The sequence below is a fragment of the Ahaetulla prasina genome, chromosome 4 (genome assembly GCF_028640845.1).
Source record: "Ahaetulla prasina isolate Xishuangbanna chromosome 4, ASM2864084v1, whole genome shotgun sequence".
NCBI lineage: Eukaryota > Metazoa > Chordata > Lepidosauria > Squamata > Colubridae > Ahaetulla > Ahaetulla prasina.
The window spans coordinates 302,855-319,547 of record NC_080542.1 but is presented as its reverse complement, the minus strand read 5'-3'; the positions used below and the strand labels follow the sequence as shown (position 1 = coordinate 319,547).

Below are 16,693 nucleotides of genomic sequence, written 5' to 3'. Positions count from 1 at the left end.
GCCTTCTCTCCGAGGGAGGGGGGATCGAGGAAGAGCGTGCGCAGGCGAGCATGCGTCGTCGGGAAGGAGTGGCGGAAGCTCTAGGGCACTTCCGGCGGAAGTCGGCCTTCGAGGAAGAGGCGTGGCGGCCGCACGTGTCGGGCGCTAAGTCGAGGCGGAGGGTCGAAGGTCAGCGCCCCGCGGACCCCCCCCCGGCCAATGTTCCCCCCCCTCCGGTCAAAGCAGACGCGGGACGCGGGGGCGGAATGCGTGTTTATTGAACGTGTGGACGTGCAGGAGGACGGCGGCTGGCGATTAAAAAGGATTCGGCAGAGGCCCGCAAGGGAGGCGCTCAGGTCCAGACCTCGGTGGGGATCATGCCCTCCTTGCAGTTGAGGGGCGGCAGGAGGTGCTCCTCGGCCAGGAACTCCAGCGGGAAACCGACCAGGAGCCCCCGCAGCGCCTGCAGACGCTCCCGCGCCCGGCCGGGGCTGAGCGAGGCCAGGCTCCCCACCGCCACGTGATCGCGCAGGGCCCGGTGCGACCGGACGGCGTCGGTGGGAAGGCAGCGGAAGACCTGCGCGGGACATGGGGGGAGAGGAGTGGGGGTTAGCGCTTGGCCCGGGAGAAGGGACCCAGATTGCCCCCCTGGCTCTGCAGGAACTCCGGCTGGGGCAGAAGCAAGAAGGGAGCCGGAACCTCTGCCTGGTACAGTCCACCCCACTTCACAATTCCAGGGCTGGTTTTATGGCCCAGGTGCTCCTCAGCCCAGCCAACTGGGTGGGAAATCTACAGGACTGGAGGCCGATTTGCAGATTGGAGGCCGAGGGATCCTAACGGCATCCATGTCCTCATCTCCCTCCACCTGTGAGACCCCCACCCCGAATCCGGGGCACTTACCTCCTCATAAATGCTGGTATTGGCTAAAGCTTGGGCACACCAGACATCATGGAAGAAGCAGTCGCTGATGGGGTCTCGAATGCAGACATCATCCTCTGGAGCGACCCCCAGGAGGCACCTGCCAGGGATTTTTCAAGGGCAACAGGGATGCAAAAGAGCAGGACTCCCCCCCCCAGCCCTCCCAGGGGTGGGGCAGCTGAGAGGAGGATCTTGCTGCCCTCCATCTGCTGGGGCCTCCTGTCAGCTACCTGTGACCCCCACCCCGGGCTCCCTTCTGCCCCACCCGCCCGTCTCCGTGCTCTTTGGGTCTTCCTGGGCGAAGTGAGGGGCTTCCCTTTCTGCCCCCACAACACTCACCTAAAGCACTCCAGGCGCAGGCTGAGCGCAAACTTCCCTGCTGCATACGCCTGCCCGCCCATAACCGACGGCACCAGCTCCCTGTCTTCCACCAGCACGGCCAGCTCGCTGTCGCGCTTCCCCAGCAGGCTCCGATCATTGATGTTGGCAGAACCTTTGGGCAGAGGGGCTAGGCCCATGAAGCGAAGACCCAGGCTTGGGTCACTCTGCCCAATGCCCCCAAGCGCCCCCACTCACCAATGATGACGCGCTGGTCATCCGCAATGAGCATCTTGCTGTGAATGTAGACCAGCTCCGTGAGAAGAGCACCCTGCAGCTCCCCATGGGTCCGAAGGCCGCAGAAGGAGACGTAGTTCCTCCAGGCCTCTCCCACTTTTGAGAGAAGAAGAGAGACGTCAGCCCTGAGCCCCCCATGCATCAAGGCAGGGAGACATTCTTCAGCTCCCTCCCCTTCCAGCAGAGACCCAGGCCTCACTCCTGAGGTGGCGGTCAGAATGGGGCTCAAGGGCGGGGGGGGGGGGGTCAGCTCTGCTCCAACCCCGCCCCCCTACTCACTGACTGCCCGGAGGCGACTAACGATGGATGACTCCCCACGGCAGAGGGTCCTGCAAAGCGGAAAAAGGAATCCGTCTCTCTCCTCACTGCCATTTGCAGAAGAAAGCCGTGTCTTGGGCCCCTGAGCCCTGGGTCCAAACTCACCGGTAGGTGAAGTGAAGAATGGCTTGGATGGAGTTGCTGCCCCCCTGGGCAATGTCCCCCTCGAATCCAGGCAGGAGGGGGAGCAGCACGTACACCCTGAATGGCTTCTTCTCACTGCAATGGGGAAGGCCCCCGAGCCGGGTGTCAGGTGGTAGGACATGGGGGGAGCCATTTCTCCCTGCCCCCATCTCTTCCCTGCCTGGTTCCTATGGCATTCTTGGCACTGACAGAAAATTGAGAGCCTCTTTTCGACTTGGGCCTTTGATTCAGAGGTAGAAGCTTTTCTGAGCAGAAATGGGGAAGGTGGGGGGGGGGGCTGGGCTACTGGTGGGTTCCCATTGAGAGCCAGTTTGGTCTTGTTGTTAAAGCACCAGGCTGGAGACTGTGAGTTCCAGTTCCACTTTAGGCATGGAAGCTGGCTGGGTAACCTTGGGCCAGTCACTCTCAGGCCAACCCACCTCACAGGGTTGTTGTGGGGAAAGGAGGAGGAAGATGTGTTGAATGTGTTCACTGCCTTGAGTTATTTGTAAAAATAAAGGCAAAAAATGATAAGAGGTAGGGGGCAAAGAGAAGTTAATTATGCAGATGCAGCTCCGTGCAAGATGCTTGCAAGCACCACTTAACCACGGTGGCCTCACTGGGCGCGCCTGCAACTCACACAACCTCCTGCGTTCCCTCAAAAGTTTCTGTCGGAAAAGGAGCCACCAACTCTCGGTTCGCTGCTACCACAGACTAACAAGGTTCTATCCCGGGTTGACCGGAATCTCTGATCCTGGAGAGTGCAGCAGGAATTGAAGGAAGCCCAGCAGTTTTGGAATCACCTCCACCACCAAGCATCCCCCCTTTGGCTGCTGGGGGTGGGATGGGCTCCTGGTGTTAGTGGATCCTGCTGGTCAGCAAACAGGCTCTGCCTGGCCTGGGGGTGGGGGGGCGGCATGTGGGAATGGCCTTGGCACAGAGGGCACCTGGATGTCACCAAGTGAATGATGGGCTAAAAGGCAGCTGACCCTCAGCAGGAATGTAAGCATGCCAGAGGGGCTTAGAAGAGACCCTCCCTGGTGGTTGTGCTGTAAAGAGGAGGGAGCAGAGAAGCACTTCCACACTTGCAAGGCTCTGTTAATGGGACCACCTTGCCATAAAGTATAATTGGCTCATCCGTTCCCGTCTCTTGTGTTTATTTTCCTCAAGGCAGACAAGAACCTGGTGGTAGCTTTCCTGACAGGGACACAGCAGCTCTGAGCATATGCAAAGACACTCCTTCCATCAACCTGGCTGCATCAGCCCTCCCCCCATTTGCCAAACTCACCTGTGGGCAAGCAGGATCCGCTGCACAATTGCATCTCCTACGGTGTTGAGCACCGAGCGCCCATCTGTGCAGCTGATGAAGAACTGATTCTGCCAGAGGAAAGGGGAGAGTGGCCCCTTGGCAAAGGCAAATGGGGGGGGTGCCCCCCTACTTTCTATCCTATCCCACAAAGGCCTCGGGAACCTTCTCCGATGGAGCCAGTCCTAGGGCTGCCCATCCCTCCTCTATCCTACCTCGATGTACAGGTAATGCTGGCTGGTCCTGATGACATCCAGGTAGGCATTGTAAATGGAGCATTCGTTCAGGCCAGCTGACCAGCGGTCCACAGAGCGCAGCACCTGAGGGCGCAGCCAGAGGTTTCCAAAAGGAGTGGGCTCGGACACGGGACCCACCAACAGCCCCCACCCCACCCCACTGCCGGGAGGATATTGGATATTCTAGGGCTAGGGGCCAAAAGCCAGAAGGGGCAAGAGGCAAGCAGAGTTAGTCCCTTCGGCCAAAGCCCCTCTGGTTCTCAAGTAAGGCACACAATGTGGCCTCCTCAAAAGCCCCCCCCCCCGACCCACCCCTTTCCAACCACCAGCCTGGCCTTGCTCCCTCACCTGGACGTCTGCAACCTGGGCACCGGGCACAAGGAAGGGGAGCTTCAGAGGGACGTGGGGGGACTTGGGCAGCAGGTAGGGGTACTCGGAGCCTTTGTACTTGGCCTTGATTGTCTGAGGAGCAGAAACGGGGAGGGGGGGTCAGAGGCCCCAGAGCCCCTTGGTTGCTTTTTCAGCATGCAAAAAAACGCAATGGTGCAAATGCTTGCTTGCACGCACGCATGCGTGTCCAAGCCAATCTATTGTTTTATCACTCTGAAGAGGGATAAGTCATAAAAGGGGTTTTCGCAGTCTCCCTCACCTGTGCAGCTGAAGAACAAACCAAAGGTCTTCCTCAGCCATGCCCTGAACTTTGGCGCATAAAAGTGCTGCTCCTGGCTTCCTCAAGGCTGCTCTGGAGGGGACCCCGAGGGAGCCACGGAGCGGATGTAAGGGTTTGGGGGTTTCTGCCATCATTAATTCTCAGTGGGATAGCACCCTACCCCCCCAGAACCATTTGCTCCACTTTAAATAATGTCATCCGGTCAGGCTCTGGGGGGGATGAGGGCAGGAGCCCCCTTGGACCCAAAGACCGTCTTTCCCCAGGCCGGGCCAGGAGTTGAGCTCACTGCCAGAGTGCAGGAGACGGGCTATAACTCTGTGTGTGTGTGTGTGTGAGCATGCTCACGCATGCTGCTGAGCTGCGGGGGGCGAGGGGCGGGCATCCCTTCAACGAGCCAAAATAGTAAATGTAAGTATTAGGAGGACTTTCTGTCTGTTGTGAGCTCCCACATGAAGTGGGGATTCTTGTTTTCCTTTGGGGGTCTTTGCAAACAGCTGATCTGCAAAGCGGGTGGGTGGGGGGAGACCGGGGTCCTTTCTGGCTCCGTGAGTCTGTTCAGCCAAAACAGCAACCGAAGACCCTCCATGAAGATTGAACCTTCAGTTGCTAAAACCTAAACCTGCAGTTTCTTCTTTAGCCTTGGAGGGGTGGAGAAGGGGGTGGCAATCTCCCCCACCTATGGGCGCCGTTTCATCAATACTTTCGTTGTTAATTGGCTTCAGTTACTGATTACTCACAATAGCTGTTACAGGAAACTTTTTTCTCTCCTAATTATCTCCCAAACAGCTGAAATATTCTAGCCTGTCAGGTGTGTTTGCAGCTTCTGGGCCAGGTCAAACCCAGCTCTGCCCACCTTGGTGAAGTTCCAGCGCTGGATAAAGTGCCTGGCCACGTCCCGCGCAGCCACCCCGTGAACAGCCACCCCCACGTCCCGCCACGGCATCCGAGGGGTCTGGAACCGGTCGATGAAATCTGGGCCAGAGCAGGGAGGGAGGGTCATTTCGCAGCACTGGAGGGGGGACAGATCCCCCCCAGCACAGGCCAGCCTCACCCTAAAAGGACAAGAAGTGGGGGGCACAGCAGGGCTGGGCCCGGAGGATTTCCTGGTGGGTCGACTCCCCCACATCCCTCCCTCCAATGGGGAACGGGGTCAGCATCGAGACCTGCTCTCGGGCAAAGCAAATCCAGTAGGTCCCAGAAGCTGGGAAGACTATCACACCCCCACCCCAAGGTGCCTGCCCGTCCTTGTCTCCCCCCTCTGTACCTTCAAAGGGCTTGTCCAGGTGCACCCAATCCTTGGCAATGAGGTTGCCATAGTCCTTGCCCAGCCAGAGCAGCTGGTTTGTGGCCAGGTCCACAGGGGCCTCCTCGCCTGCAGAGGCACCCCCACCCTGAGCAAAAGAGAGGGTCACAGAGAGGCGTGGTGGGGGAGCGAGGGATCTGGGGCCAGCAGCAGAGGGGAGACGAGAGAGCAGGTCAGAGCAGACAGAGGAGGGGGAGACAGTCACCCCAGGATTCAGCCACCTGAGCTGCAGGGAAGGAAGGAAGAGGGGGGAGGGAGGAAGGAAGGAAAGAAGTGGGGAGGGAGGGATGAAGCAAGGAAGAGACTGAGCAGCAGAGGGAGGAGAAGGCTTCTGGGGCAGCCCAGGCACCAGCTCACCTTGGCACCTTGGCTGTTTTCACCCTCCAAGTCCGTCAGGCGATACTCTGGGGTATCCCAACGCCCGTAGGCCAGATCCAGCCCTCCCAGGAAAGCCACAGACTGGTCTACCACAACCAACTTCTCGTGGTGAGCCCACAGGAAGACGATGGAGGAGACGTGGTCCGGATGGCGCATCACCTGGCAAGGAGAGAAAGCCGAGGGGCTCTACCGCCAGGGGAACCAGGCAGGGCGGGAGTCTCATGCAGAAGCCCCTGCAGCCCAGAAAATGCCCACACACCCCACCCACGTCCTGCTCACTCTGGATGCGAGATGGGAGGTGGCTAAAGCAGGAGGCCTGGTAGTAGAGGGTAGAGGGTAGAGAAAGACAAGGCTGCAGCCCCCGCCTGAATTCTGGGGCTGCCCAACAGAGGGGGAGCATATTTACCTTGATGTTGGGGTGTAGCAGCATCAGGGCCCTTTTGCTGTAGCCACTGTTCAGGCCTAGGGCCAGCCCCACCTCCTTAAAGAGCAGCACGCAGACACGAACCCCCTGCTCCTGCAAGGGGGACATTCGGGGCGGGGTCACCCACTGGCCAGAGAAGCCAGCGAGGGATCCTCCCCACCCACCTGTGGGGGCCACTCACCGCTTTGTGCTTCAGGATGAGGTCTAGTCTCCACTCATCTGACTGAGCCGGGCGCTTCATGTAGATCTCGGGACTGAGCCTGGAAGAAGGGGGGGGAGATGCTTTCTCTCAGGAAGTGGGCTTGGTGGGGGCTGTTCTTCTGACTTTCAGAAGAGACCTGCACCCCCCCAGCAAAAATGGATGCTGGCAACTTGCTTCTGGAGATGCACCCGCCCCCCAATTTTAGCAGTTCTTCCAGTCTGGACAGGACTCCTGGGCTGGAGTCCCCCCCCAGTTCACCAGCAGCAGAGACTAGGTCCTACTGGCTGGCAAAGACCCCAGCATCGTGGGCACACTCACTCCCACCCAGGGAAGGGAAGGGGCTGCACAGCAGGCCTTCTGGTCCCCTTTGTCCGAAGCAGGGGGGACGCGCCAGGCTTACCACCAATCCGTGATGAAGATCTCCTGCGTGGCCTGGAGCAGGGCATCTGCCACAGCCGCAAAATACCCAGCTCCGTTGAGAAACCTGCCACCGCAGAATGCAGGGTGAGGGTGGGCCAGCCCCAGCCACGCTCACCCCCAGCCCCTGGAGCAGCAGCGGGTGGGGGTCTCTCCTTACCAGCGGGCGGGGGTCCCCTCACGGACAGGTGCAAACCCCTCATGGCGGTGGCGCTGCAGGTGCTGGTGGCCTTTGCTGGCAGCCAGTTCTGTGATCTGTTGGCCCCACCAGCGGGCCTGGCGGTAGCTACTGCACTTCAAGACCAGGGACCTGTGGGGGGCACAGACCTCTCCCAGCAGCTGGCAATGGGTGCTCCGGGCTGCCCTCCCCCACCTTGGGCTGCCTGCCCTCACCTCTGCCCACCTCGCAGGGCAGGAAGAGACCCGGGAGAGAAAGCTGCTCATTGGCTCATTGAGTGAGGCTTCCAGGCAGGGCAGGGAGCGGGCCTTGTGCCCCACGGCTGCCCCCCTCGGGCAAACACAGACTACGTCCGGCTGAAAGGCCCAGGTCAGTGGTCCTGTTCTCTCCCCCCCACTCCAGACTGACCTGCAGCTGTTGTCCACACGGACTCCGTACTTGGTCTCCGTGGGTTTCTTGCCCACTTGGACCTTAAAGGCCGGGTCGAAAAGCAGCACGCAGGAGATCACGCCCGACTCCGGCTTCAGGTAGAGCAGGAAGGCGTCTTTTACCACTAGCCACCTGCAGTGGGAGGGGGAGAGTGGGCTAAAATAAAAGCAAAATCTCTCCCCCTTCCCTCCCCCTGCAGCACCTGGGACTGACCTCTTGGACCAGCGGTAGCAAACCTGGTGATGTCCGAAGCAGTTCAGCCCCTGGATGCGGTGGCCCCCAGACCGCTTCAGGATCATGCCTTCTCTGGAGGGGGGGAGGTGTAGATCAGAAATCGCCCAGCCCCCCACCCCCACCCCCACCCCGCCACATGCCAAAGGGCAGAGGTCTCAACTCACAAGCCTTTGGGGCCGAGGTCCGGAAGGAAGGAGAGCCGGCTGACATCCAGGAACTCCGCCTGTGGAGCAAGGAGCAGAGGGTACCCACGGGAACCAGGGCCAGCCCGGCAACTCCCTACCCACCCCTAGCCGAGTGGGAGAGGGGAGGGGGCCGTACCATTGCGTGGTAGTCCCGGTAAGCACTCATCTCCAGCAACGTATTCAGGTAACTCTCCAGCTGTTTCTGTGGGAAAGGAGCCAGGAGGAGGGCTGGAGGGGGGGCTCTCGGCTGCCCCCCACCCTTGCAAGCTGCCTGTCAGCAGCTGCCACCCTCTCCCCAGATACCTGGATACACCTGGCAGCCACATTCATCCCTCACCACCCACCCCTGCTTCCTTTCCGTCATTGGAGACGGCCGAGGGGTCCTTCTGCAGCTCCCTGGAGCCCAGTGAGGGGAGCTGTGCTGACCCTCCTCTCGGCTGCCTCACCTGCTTGCTGGACGGGCGCCGAGAGACTTCGCTGCCACCGTGTGGCAAGGGGGGCAACTCCAGGGAGCTTCCAACTGGCCAGGAGCCCTGCAGGACGAATCTGCAGGAAGAAAGCCTCAGCAGCCCAACCTCTGGCTGCCCAGAGGGAGCCGTGGAGCCCCTGGCAGAGCCCCCTACCCTAGACAACCCCAGAGCTGGGGACAGGCTTTCCTCACCAAGGGAGGGGGCGCGCGGGGGGCTCTGAGGCCAAGCCAGAGCTGAGCCAGCCTTGGGAGTTGGAGGGTCTCCAGGAGGAGGAGCTGAAGTGCCAGCAGAAGCCAAGATGCTCCCTGCAGAGGCCTTTGAGGGTCCCCCAAAAGAGAAATGGGAGGCCCCCTTTGGGGGGAGGGAAGGAGGGGCCCTGGGGGAGTTTGTTGACACCTTTAAGCAAGGCTGTTAAGGGAATAGGTGGTTGCCTGCCTGAGGTGTAATAGGCCTTTTTCTATGTGTGTGTGTGTGTGTGTGTGAGAGAGAGAAACAGAGAGCGAGAGCAAGTCTGTTTGGGTCAAGATTGTGTGTGTGAACTCAGCTTGAAGACCAGTGACTCAGCCCCAGACAAAGAATCAAGGGAGCTGAAGATCTGGAGAGCTTCTCTGCAGGGAGCCAAGGGAAGCCCCTCCCCATTACCCCCCACATTCCTGGAAACAAGTTAGGCAGTGTGCAAGACACCTCTTAGCCTATGGAACTCCTTGCCCAGGAAAAAGGTGGCTCTCTCGCTGTCTCCCACTAATTTTTATCACCCAGACTTTTCAACAGACCAAAACACTGAAGGGAGCATCGATTTTCTAAACCACTATCAATGCATTACGGCTTATCAATTCAAGAGTACTTAAGAATAAAATTAAAAATAATGCAGGATACAAGGGAAAGGGGGGGGGTCTTAAAATGCCTAATTTAAAATTGTATTATGAAGCAGTTGTCTTATCATTAATTACTGATTGGATTAATTTAACTGAGGAAAGAGTTTTGAATATAGAAGGTTATGGTTTGTTATATGGGTGGCATGCCTATTTATTATATGATAAGAAAGTAGATAAAATATTTAAAAATAATATAATTAGAAATGCATTATTGAGGGTCTGGAGGAAATATCAATATAAATTAGATGGAAAGATTCCAATATGGGCAATCCCGAGACACATGATAGAAAATATAAATATATATCAAAAGATGGAGGTAGTTACCTATAAAGAACTTCTTTGTATGGAAAAGGGGGAATTACAATTAAAATCCAGAGAAAAGATGGGGGAAGAAGGGAAAAATTATACATGGTTCCAATATGGACAATTACAAGCTAGATGGAAATTAGATCAAAAAATAGGTGTTAAGCAAACTGAGGATAATTTGTTAAAACAAATGAGAGATCAAGGCCAACAGCATATTAAGAGGTTGTATAATGTATTAGTAGAAATAGACTCAGAGACTGAATTGGTTAAGGATTGTATGATTAAGTGGGCACAAAATTTTCAGCAACCAATAATGTTGGAAACTTGGGAAAGAATTTGGGTGAGGAATGTTAAATTTACACAAGCGCAAAATATGAGAGAAAATTTTTATAAGATGTTTTATAGATGGCATTTAGACCCCAAAAGTTGTCATGTATGTATCCTAATGTACAGGCTAAATGTTGGAGATGCGATTGTGAAGATGCCACTTATTACCATATATGGTGGACTTGTAAAAAGTTAAAGCATTTTGGATTAAAGTATGGTGGATCATGCAGAATATTTTGAAAAGAAGATTAAGTTTACTCCAGTTCTTTCTACTAGGAATAATTATGGATTGTACAGCTATAGAGACTAAATTGATTTTGAACTTAATAACAGCCGCAAGACTTTTGATTGCTCAATATTGGAAGAAAGAAGAATTACCTACAATTGAAGAATGGACACTCAAAGTATCAAATCTGGCAGAAATGGCAAAATTTCTGCTTACTTGAAAGACTATACACAAGAAAAATATATTTTAGAATGGAAAATGTGGATTGATTATATTCAAAATAAGTATCAGATAAAAAAATATCGAATAGCATATGAGTAAATTTAGGAAATATTTTGTATTAGATATATTTCTGAAGGAGAGGGGAATTGAGAGTGTGATTATGTGTGGGGTGACTAGAGATTATAATTTAGGAATTATTTTGGATTATGATTGTTAGTTTTGATACCCTGCATTTTGTTCTGGGAAGTCGGGGTGGGGGGTGGGGGGTAAGGGGGAGGGGAATTGGGGGGTTGAGGGTAGAGATGGAGTGATGGTTAATGTACAGGGATTATTGAAGATGTATAAATATAATTAATGTAGGGTCGGGTCTGCCCAGTTACCATTTTAGAACGGTGGGGAGGGAGAAAAGAGGAGAGAGTAGGAGGTAGGAAAGAGGAGAAGAGGAAGGAAGAGGGGTAGAAGAGGGAGAAGGAAGGTGTAGGGTGGAGGGAGGAGAGGATGTAGATAAGAGAAGGAGAGGAAGGTCTGGAAAGTAGAAGAAGGTAGAAGAGGGAAGAGTGTTAAAAAGGGGGGTGGTGACTGGGCAAGCCCGACTAATTGTATATAACTGTACATTGGATGAGCTGTTTGATATGATTGTAAAAATAAAACTTTTTTATGAAAAAAAAAAGAGTACTTAAGGCAAAGAAGCAGGTTATAAATCCAATAATTTAATATCCCAAAGAGTTAAAACTGTGAAAAAGCAACAACGAAAAGTGGGTGCCGGGGTTAAGGCTGTTCAGGGCTTATAAAACTGCTGGGCAAATTCTGCTGACGTGAAGCAATTCAGCCTATTCCTGCCAAGGGCTGGATTCCTGTACCAGGCTGGGGGTGCAAGTAGGATCTGCTTTTGAACACATGAAGGATCATGCATGCAAGAGAGGATGGAAAAAAGACCCTTGCGCAGAAAAGAATCACGGATTGTGCAGACAGCAGCAGGACAGTTCTGTCAACCAGCCAGCTGAAAGAGAGAGAGAGGAGAGAAAGAGAGGGAGAGGGAGAGGAGAGCAAGAGGGGAGAAAGAGAAGGAGAGATATTCAAATTTGGCATAAAGTCCCTGTGAACTGGAACCCTTGAGACATTACAACTCCTCTACAAATCCTCACACACTTGGAGGAGAGTCGTGTTAGAAGGCCGGGCCTAGAGGGCACCCACAACAAAAGATGCCAGGGGACGTGACTTCAGCCAGTGCCTGTGGGAGGCTTGCAGTCAATGGAAAAGAAACCACGTTGGCCCTAGTCCAAGGTTGACAACAGGGGTGTCCCACCTCGGCCGCTTTAAGACCTGTGGACTTCAACTCCCAGAATCCCCCAGCAGGTCTTAAAGCAGCCGAGGTTGGACCCCCCTCGCTTACTACATGCCCAGAGTCTCTGGCTCTAGTGTGGGGAGCCCCTGCCTGGCTAAGGTGGCCCCTGAATCTCACCGGGGCAGCGGGAGCAGGCTGAGGAGCAGGCGGTGCTTCATCAGGTCCCTGTGGAGCTCCTGGAAGTGCCGGAAGAGTTTCTTCATGCTCCAGGTGAACTGGCCATGGCTGAGCTGCAAGGCGTAGACCGTGCTGGGCCGCACCTGCCAGGGAGGAAAGCTGGACAACAGGGCCCACCAGGCGTTCTCGTGCCAATCGCTTCCCCATCACCAGCAGTGGTGCCCTGTGCAGAATTGGGCAGGGGTTGTTTGGCCACTTTCTTCGGGAGGGAGGGGCAGAAGGGGGGGCCTCTTGAGAGACCCGGAGTTGAGCTGAAGCGAGGGGCCCTCTGGCTTTGGGGCTGGGCTAAAGGAGGAGGGAAAGGGCCGAAACAGAGCCGTCCCTCCCTTCCTTCCTCCTGGCGCTAGAGCTGAATCCCTCCCCATCTGAGCTTGCAGCTGTGGCTCAATGTCTCCCTTGCAGCTGTTAATAGAGTATTAATTATATCCTGCAGCTGGAGAATAAACACCTGGCTTCTTGGCATAAGCCTGAATTGCAGCCGAGGGAAACTTCCTCTGTTATCTCTTTGATTGAAAGCATCCTCCTGCATCCGGCTGCCCCGAGGACAGAGTTCTCCTCCCAGAACTCCTAGCCTTTGGTTGTGCTGGCAGGGAATTCTAGGAGCCCCCCCCCAAGAACTGCCTTGGCAAAAGCCCCCTTATGGGGACATGATTTGGCTTGGAATTCAATAAACCGTTTCTCAATTTATAACAACTGACATGCACATTCATTCAGTGACCGTTCAAAATTACAGCAATGAAAAAAATGACATGTCTGTTTTTCACACTTACGACCACTGCAGCACCCCCGTGGTCACGGGATCCAAATTCAGTCGCTTGGCAACTGGCTCATACTTATGACAGTCGCAGTGTCCCGGGGGGTTCATGTGATCCCCTTCTGAGACATTCTGACAAGCAAAGTCAATGGAGTAGCCAGATTCACCTAACAACTGTGTCCCTAATTTAACAACTGCAATGATTCACTTACCAAATATGGCAAGAAAAGTTGTAAAATGGATCAAACCCACTTAACAAATGTCTCATTTAGCAATAGACATTTTGGGCTCAATTGTGGTCATCAGTCGAGGACTACCTTCCCTACACAAAACGTAACTATTTCTCAAGTTTATGTGTTGGCGAAGTGAAAGGGCAACAAAAGTGCCTGTAAAACGGCTGTTTTTCCAACTGGCGATTTGCTCCAAAATCCTTTCTCCCTCGCAGGCCCCTTAACCTCTCAGTCTTCTATTGACCAGGACAAGTTCCTAGTCCTTCTAGGTCCCACAATGGCTGGCTGGTGATCTTCCACCCAGGACTTGAGCCAGGCTCCAAGTCCCGTCCTGTGCCACCCGCCCTCCCACCCCCGGTCAGCTCCTTCCTGCGTTCCTGCTCAGTGTAACCACTGAACCAGCGGTGGAAACAGGGCTCTGTCTTGAGACCGGGGCCAGGCGCTGGCCTCCCCCCACTGGCTCCAGGCTAGAACGATGGGCTCCTTGAGCTATTCCCTAAAATAGGGAATTCCTTAGAACTGCCAGGCCTTGTGCCTGAGGCCAGCCCTGTATGGGAGCTGCAGGGTTGAGGCTTACAGGCAGGAGCCTGACGGCCCTCACTCACCTTGGAGCCCCAGGTGTACCTCTCTGTGCTTTCCACCCGTGCCACAATGGGCACCCCCTTCAGGAAAAGGGGGCCCTGGGAGTGCAGCGGCCTGGGCTCGTAGACCGCCATGGGGAAAGAACATGGCTGACCTGGGAAAGGAGGAAGAGCTCAGCACGAGACCCCAAGGAGGGCCTGAGCCACCCCCAAATTCCTCCCCCTCCCACCTGCTTGGCCCAGCCTGACCTGCAGCCACTCGGGCTTGGAAGGCATCGTTCTCATCGGGTTCTCCCGGCTGCATTGAACTGCTCGAGGTCTCCCGGCCAGGGCCAGATGTAGCCTACCAGCCCTGGAAAGGAGGAAGGTAGTCCTGGGCCCAGGCAAGACTCTCCACTGTCTCCTCTCCCTGGAACCCCCTCCCCGGGCAGTAGGTGCCCAGGCCTTGCAAGGCCGCCCAACTCCTTTGAAGGGAAAAAGGCAGCTGCTGGTTCTGAGCAGGAAGGGGCCTGGCTGCAGGCAGACACCCTGGGCAGAAGGGTTGGTCAAACGAGGGAGGGCTATGGCAGGGGATGGACACACATACTGACCTCTGACCCCAGGGCAGCCTTGGCTGGATGGAGCTCTAGTGAACTCTCCCAGCTGCTGCATTCACCTGGAGCCTCACTAGCCCTGTGCAGGGAATGCCTACTTGACTGGGGAATGCTGTACAGCCCCCTGGACTGGCTGGGGTTGGGCTATGGGCACATCCCCCCCCCTGCCAGGCCCCTAGGATCTTGGAAACTTCGCTTGGCCTCTTCAGTGCATACTCCAGCTCGGGAACTATTTAGGAACCCTCAGGGCAGCCTGCAAGTCAACAGGCCAGCCCAACTTCCCAGGGGGGCTGTTCTGCCATTCTTTGGGCAGAGACAGCCCCTGGGGTTCCTGGTACGTTCCTGCTGGAGGCCAGGAAGGGCACAAAGCGCTACCCAGGAGTGAGTAAGCAGAGATTTCCGGGAGTTTCTGGGAGGCAGGAAATCTTGAATCATCCCCCTCTCTGCGCAGGCTGAGACAAAGGCAGCCGCACCGCTTCTGTTGGGCGAATTGGGGTGCAGCCACTGGGTGCGTCCTGCTCCGCTTCTTGTACAGAGGCGTCCAGACAGGGATTCCTCTGGCTCAGTTGGCCAAGGCACACAGCGCCGACAACCTCGCTGGGATGGCCCCGCGCAGCGCAGACGAGGGGGCAGCCCAGCCCAGTGCCCGCGTGCTTAGCGCCTCGCTCTCCCACTGCCTGGCCAAAAGCAGAGGCAGCCGGGATTATATCCCGCCCGTCCTTCGCCCCCCGCCCTGCCTGCCTGGCCTTTGGGCTGCCTCCCCGCAAGGCGGCCCCCCGGCAAAGGAATGCTACGGCCGGCTTCGAGGGGTTGAATCAACCGCCGCCGTCGGGAGGGAGTTGGGATTCTGGTCCGGGGAGAAGGCTGAGGAGCGTCGGGGCTCGCGGACTCAGAGGTCGTGGGGAGGGGGCGCTAATGATACCTGCTGACGGAGGGAACAGCGGGTCCGCAAAGTAGCGGCGGGTGAAGCGGAGGAGCGGAGCTGCCCCGCCGGGATAATCAAAAGGGAAGGAAGGGCCGGAGAGGAAAGGGCTGGGCTCCTGTCCTGGGAAGGAGGGCCGTTCCCGTTTTGGGAGAGAGCGCAGCGCCGCCCAGCTGACGCAGGAGCCCCGGGGCATGTGCAGAGCGCCGCCCCTCTCTCGGCTGGCCAAGTGGCCCGCACGCCTCCGTCCGGGCTGCTCCGGCGACAGTCACGGGAAGCCGGCTGACTGGACCCGGTGCGCGGCCAGTCCCGGGTTGTGTCCGCCGGCGGCCGTTCTTGACGGAGACCCCGCTTTCCCCCCTCCCGAGAGGCTCCGGCCAACCGATTCCCCTGCGTCCCAATCCGGGGGTGGAGATCAACAGCCCTCAATTTTCCGAGCGCGAGAGTTTTCCGCCCCTTTCTCGGGCAGCCTGGGATTCCTCGGCCGGGTCTCCTGCTTGGGTCGGTGGGTCCCTCGGCCCGGCTGGCATGTAGCCTTGCTCAGCCCGGCGCCACCCCGTGGGTAGGAGTCGTGGCGGGGGAAGATGGACGCTGTGTTTCTGTCCCCCTCCCTCCCCCTTCCAAACCGCCGGGATGGAGCGGGCGAAGGGGGCCGCTGGAAGGCTTCGGCTAGTTGGGCCGGCTCCAGCCAAGCAAGAAGCAGCCCCAAAGGTCGTGCGAACTGTGCCACGCTTGCGGGAAATCAGACATAAACAGCCTTCAGTGGCAGGTGGCTGCGCGCTGCCGGGTGGGCGGGCGGCCCGTCTCCTCCGGGGGCCGTGCCCCTCCCTGGCGCCGCGGCTGCTCTGGGACAGCCCCCCCCCCTCTCCGCCCGCCCTCGCCCTGTAATTGCAAGGACTCGGCGGCTCCTCTCCTGGCCCCAAACGGGAAGGGAGAGGAAAGAGGCCGCTCGGGAGAGCAGCAGCCCCGGACCTCTTCTGCCCGGCTGGCGCCTCCCTTTCCGTCCGGACCTCCAGGATGGGCTCCAAGCTCCCCAGCTGCTTTCCACGCGCGAGACGCGGACGGTCGCGGCGGGCCAGCAAGGCGGGCCAGGGAGAGCCCCCGGAAGGTAAGGTGGCGGGGCGACACCCTCCCTCGAGCCGGCCAGGCAGACGAGGGGGGGCAAGCCTTCACTTTTTTCTCCCCCCACCCCCACCCCAGCAGCCTCTACAGACGGCCCCGACGTCGCGGCAGGCCGAGCACGGTCCACCCCGTCCACCAGCAGCGAGGGCGACCCGCAGAGCGGCCGGGCGTACTTCAGCGGCAAAGCGCGAGTCTCCTTCCGCCACCAGCTCGACTCCGAGAGGCACTCCACCAGCTGATCCTCCTGAGAGGCAGCAGGCAGGGCTGCTGGGCAGAGGCCTCCCAGGAATAAACGGCACCACCCCCACCGCTTCTTTCTCTCTATTGCGAGCTGAGGGGAGAATCGCTTCTGCCACTGAGCTCGGAAGAGTGGGGAGTAGTGCCCTCCAGCCCTCCTGAAAGGCAGGCCAGGCCAGGCCCCCAAACCGAGCTCAATAAGGGGGCAGGGAAAGAGGCAAACAGCTCTATTTGGAGCTGCCAAGGAAAAGGCTGCCTGGCAAAGAGCCCCTCCCCCCCTTGCAGGAGAAGCGGAAAACACACAGCACCTCCCGAAAAAGGCTGCCCTGCCGTTGGGCCTCTCCTGCTAATTTCTGCCAGAACAGGGTGGAGCTGCATGAGCTGCAAGGGG

General features: G+C 57.2%; 2 protein-coding genes across 5 annotated transcripts; one reads left to right on the top strand and one right to left on the bottom strand.

Moving 5' to 3' along the window:
- Positions 1-234: 234 nt before the first annotated feature.
- Positions 235-15,084, bottom strand: PLD2 (phospholipase D2). 3 transcript variants are annotated; one of them, XM_058181318.1, is made up of 25 exons: positions 14,944-15,084; positions 13,678-13,780; positions 13,453-13,583; positions 11,804-11,946; positions 8,362-8,461; positions 8,052-8,117; positions 7,895-7,953; positions 7,710-7,802; positions 7,476-7,628; positions 7,050-7,199; positions 6,873-6,956; positions 6,452-6,530; positions 6,253-6,363; positions 5,826-6,005; positions 5,430-5,556; positions 5,019-5,137; positions 3,844-3,957; positions 3,475-3,579; positions 3,242-3,330; positions 1,936-2,049; positions 1,792-1,841; positions 1,474-1,608; positions 1,237-1,390; positions 880-997; positions 235-556 (listed from the first exon to the last, which is right to left on the bottom strand). In XM_058181318.1, the coding sequence occupies exons 2-25, from the start codon at positions 13,730-13,732 to the stop codon at positions 332-334; spliced, it is 2,754 nt and encodes a 917-aa protein (XP_058037301.1). In that variant the 5' UTR covers positions 13,733-13,780; positions 14,944-15,084; the 3' UTR covers positions 235-331. The 3 variants fall into 3 exon arrangements, with proteins under 3 accessions (XP_058037301.1, XP_058037302.1, XP_058037303.1); XM_058181319.1 differs by lacking the exon at positions 14,944-15,084 and adding an exon at positions 14,019-14,041; XM_058181320.1 differs by lacking the exons at positions 13,678-13,780; positions 14,944-15,084 and having other exon boundaries at positions 11,804-11,962; positions 13,453-13,565.
- Positions 15,085-15,180: 96 nt separating this feature from the next.
- C4H17orf114 (chromosome 4 C17orf114 homolog) lies at positions 15,181-16,372 on the top strand. 2 transcript variants are annotated; one of them, XM_058181401.1, is made up of 2 exons: positions 15,181-16,051; positions 16,147-16,372. In XM_058181401.1, the coding sequence occupies exons 1-2, from the start codon at positions 15,961-15,963 to the stop codon at positions 16,302-16,304; spliced, it is 249 nt and encodes an 82-aa protein (XP_058037384.1). In that variant the 5' UTR covers positions 15,181-15,960; the 3' UTR covers positions 16,305-16,372. The 2 variants fall into 2 exon arrangements, with proteins under 2 accessions (XP_058037384.1, XP_058037383.1); XM_058181400.1 differs by having other exon boundaries at positions 16,144-16,372.
- The last annotated feature ends 321 nt before the right edge of the window (positions 16,373-16,693 follow it).

Excerpts from the sequence above, each read along its gene's own strand:
- PLD2 (XM_058181318.1), bottom strand. The coding sequence starts at position 13,732 with ATGCAGCCGGGAGAACCCGATGAGAACGATGCCTTCCAAGCCCGAGTG. Across the intron at positions 7,954-8,051 it reads ACCGGGACTACCACGCAATG|GCGGAGTTCCTGGATGTCAG; the intron begins GTACGGCCCCCT and ends CTTGCTCCACAG. Across the intron at positions 6,364-6,451 it reads TCATCCTGAAGCACAAAGCG|GAGCAGGGGGTTCGTGTCTG; the intron begins GTGAGTGGCCCC and ends TCCCCCTTGCAG.
- C4H17orf114 (XM_058181400.1), top strand. The coding sequence starts at position 15,961 with ATGGGCTCCAAGCTCCCCAGCTGCTTTCCACGCGCGAGACGCGGACGG. Across the intron at positions 16,052-16,143 it reads CCAGGGAGAGCCCCCGGAAG|CAGCCTCTACAGACGGCCCC; the intron begins GTAAGGTGGCGG and ends CCCCCACCCCAG.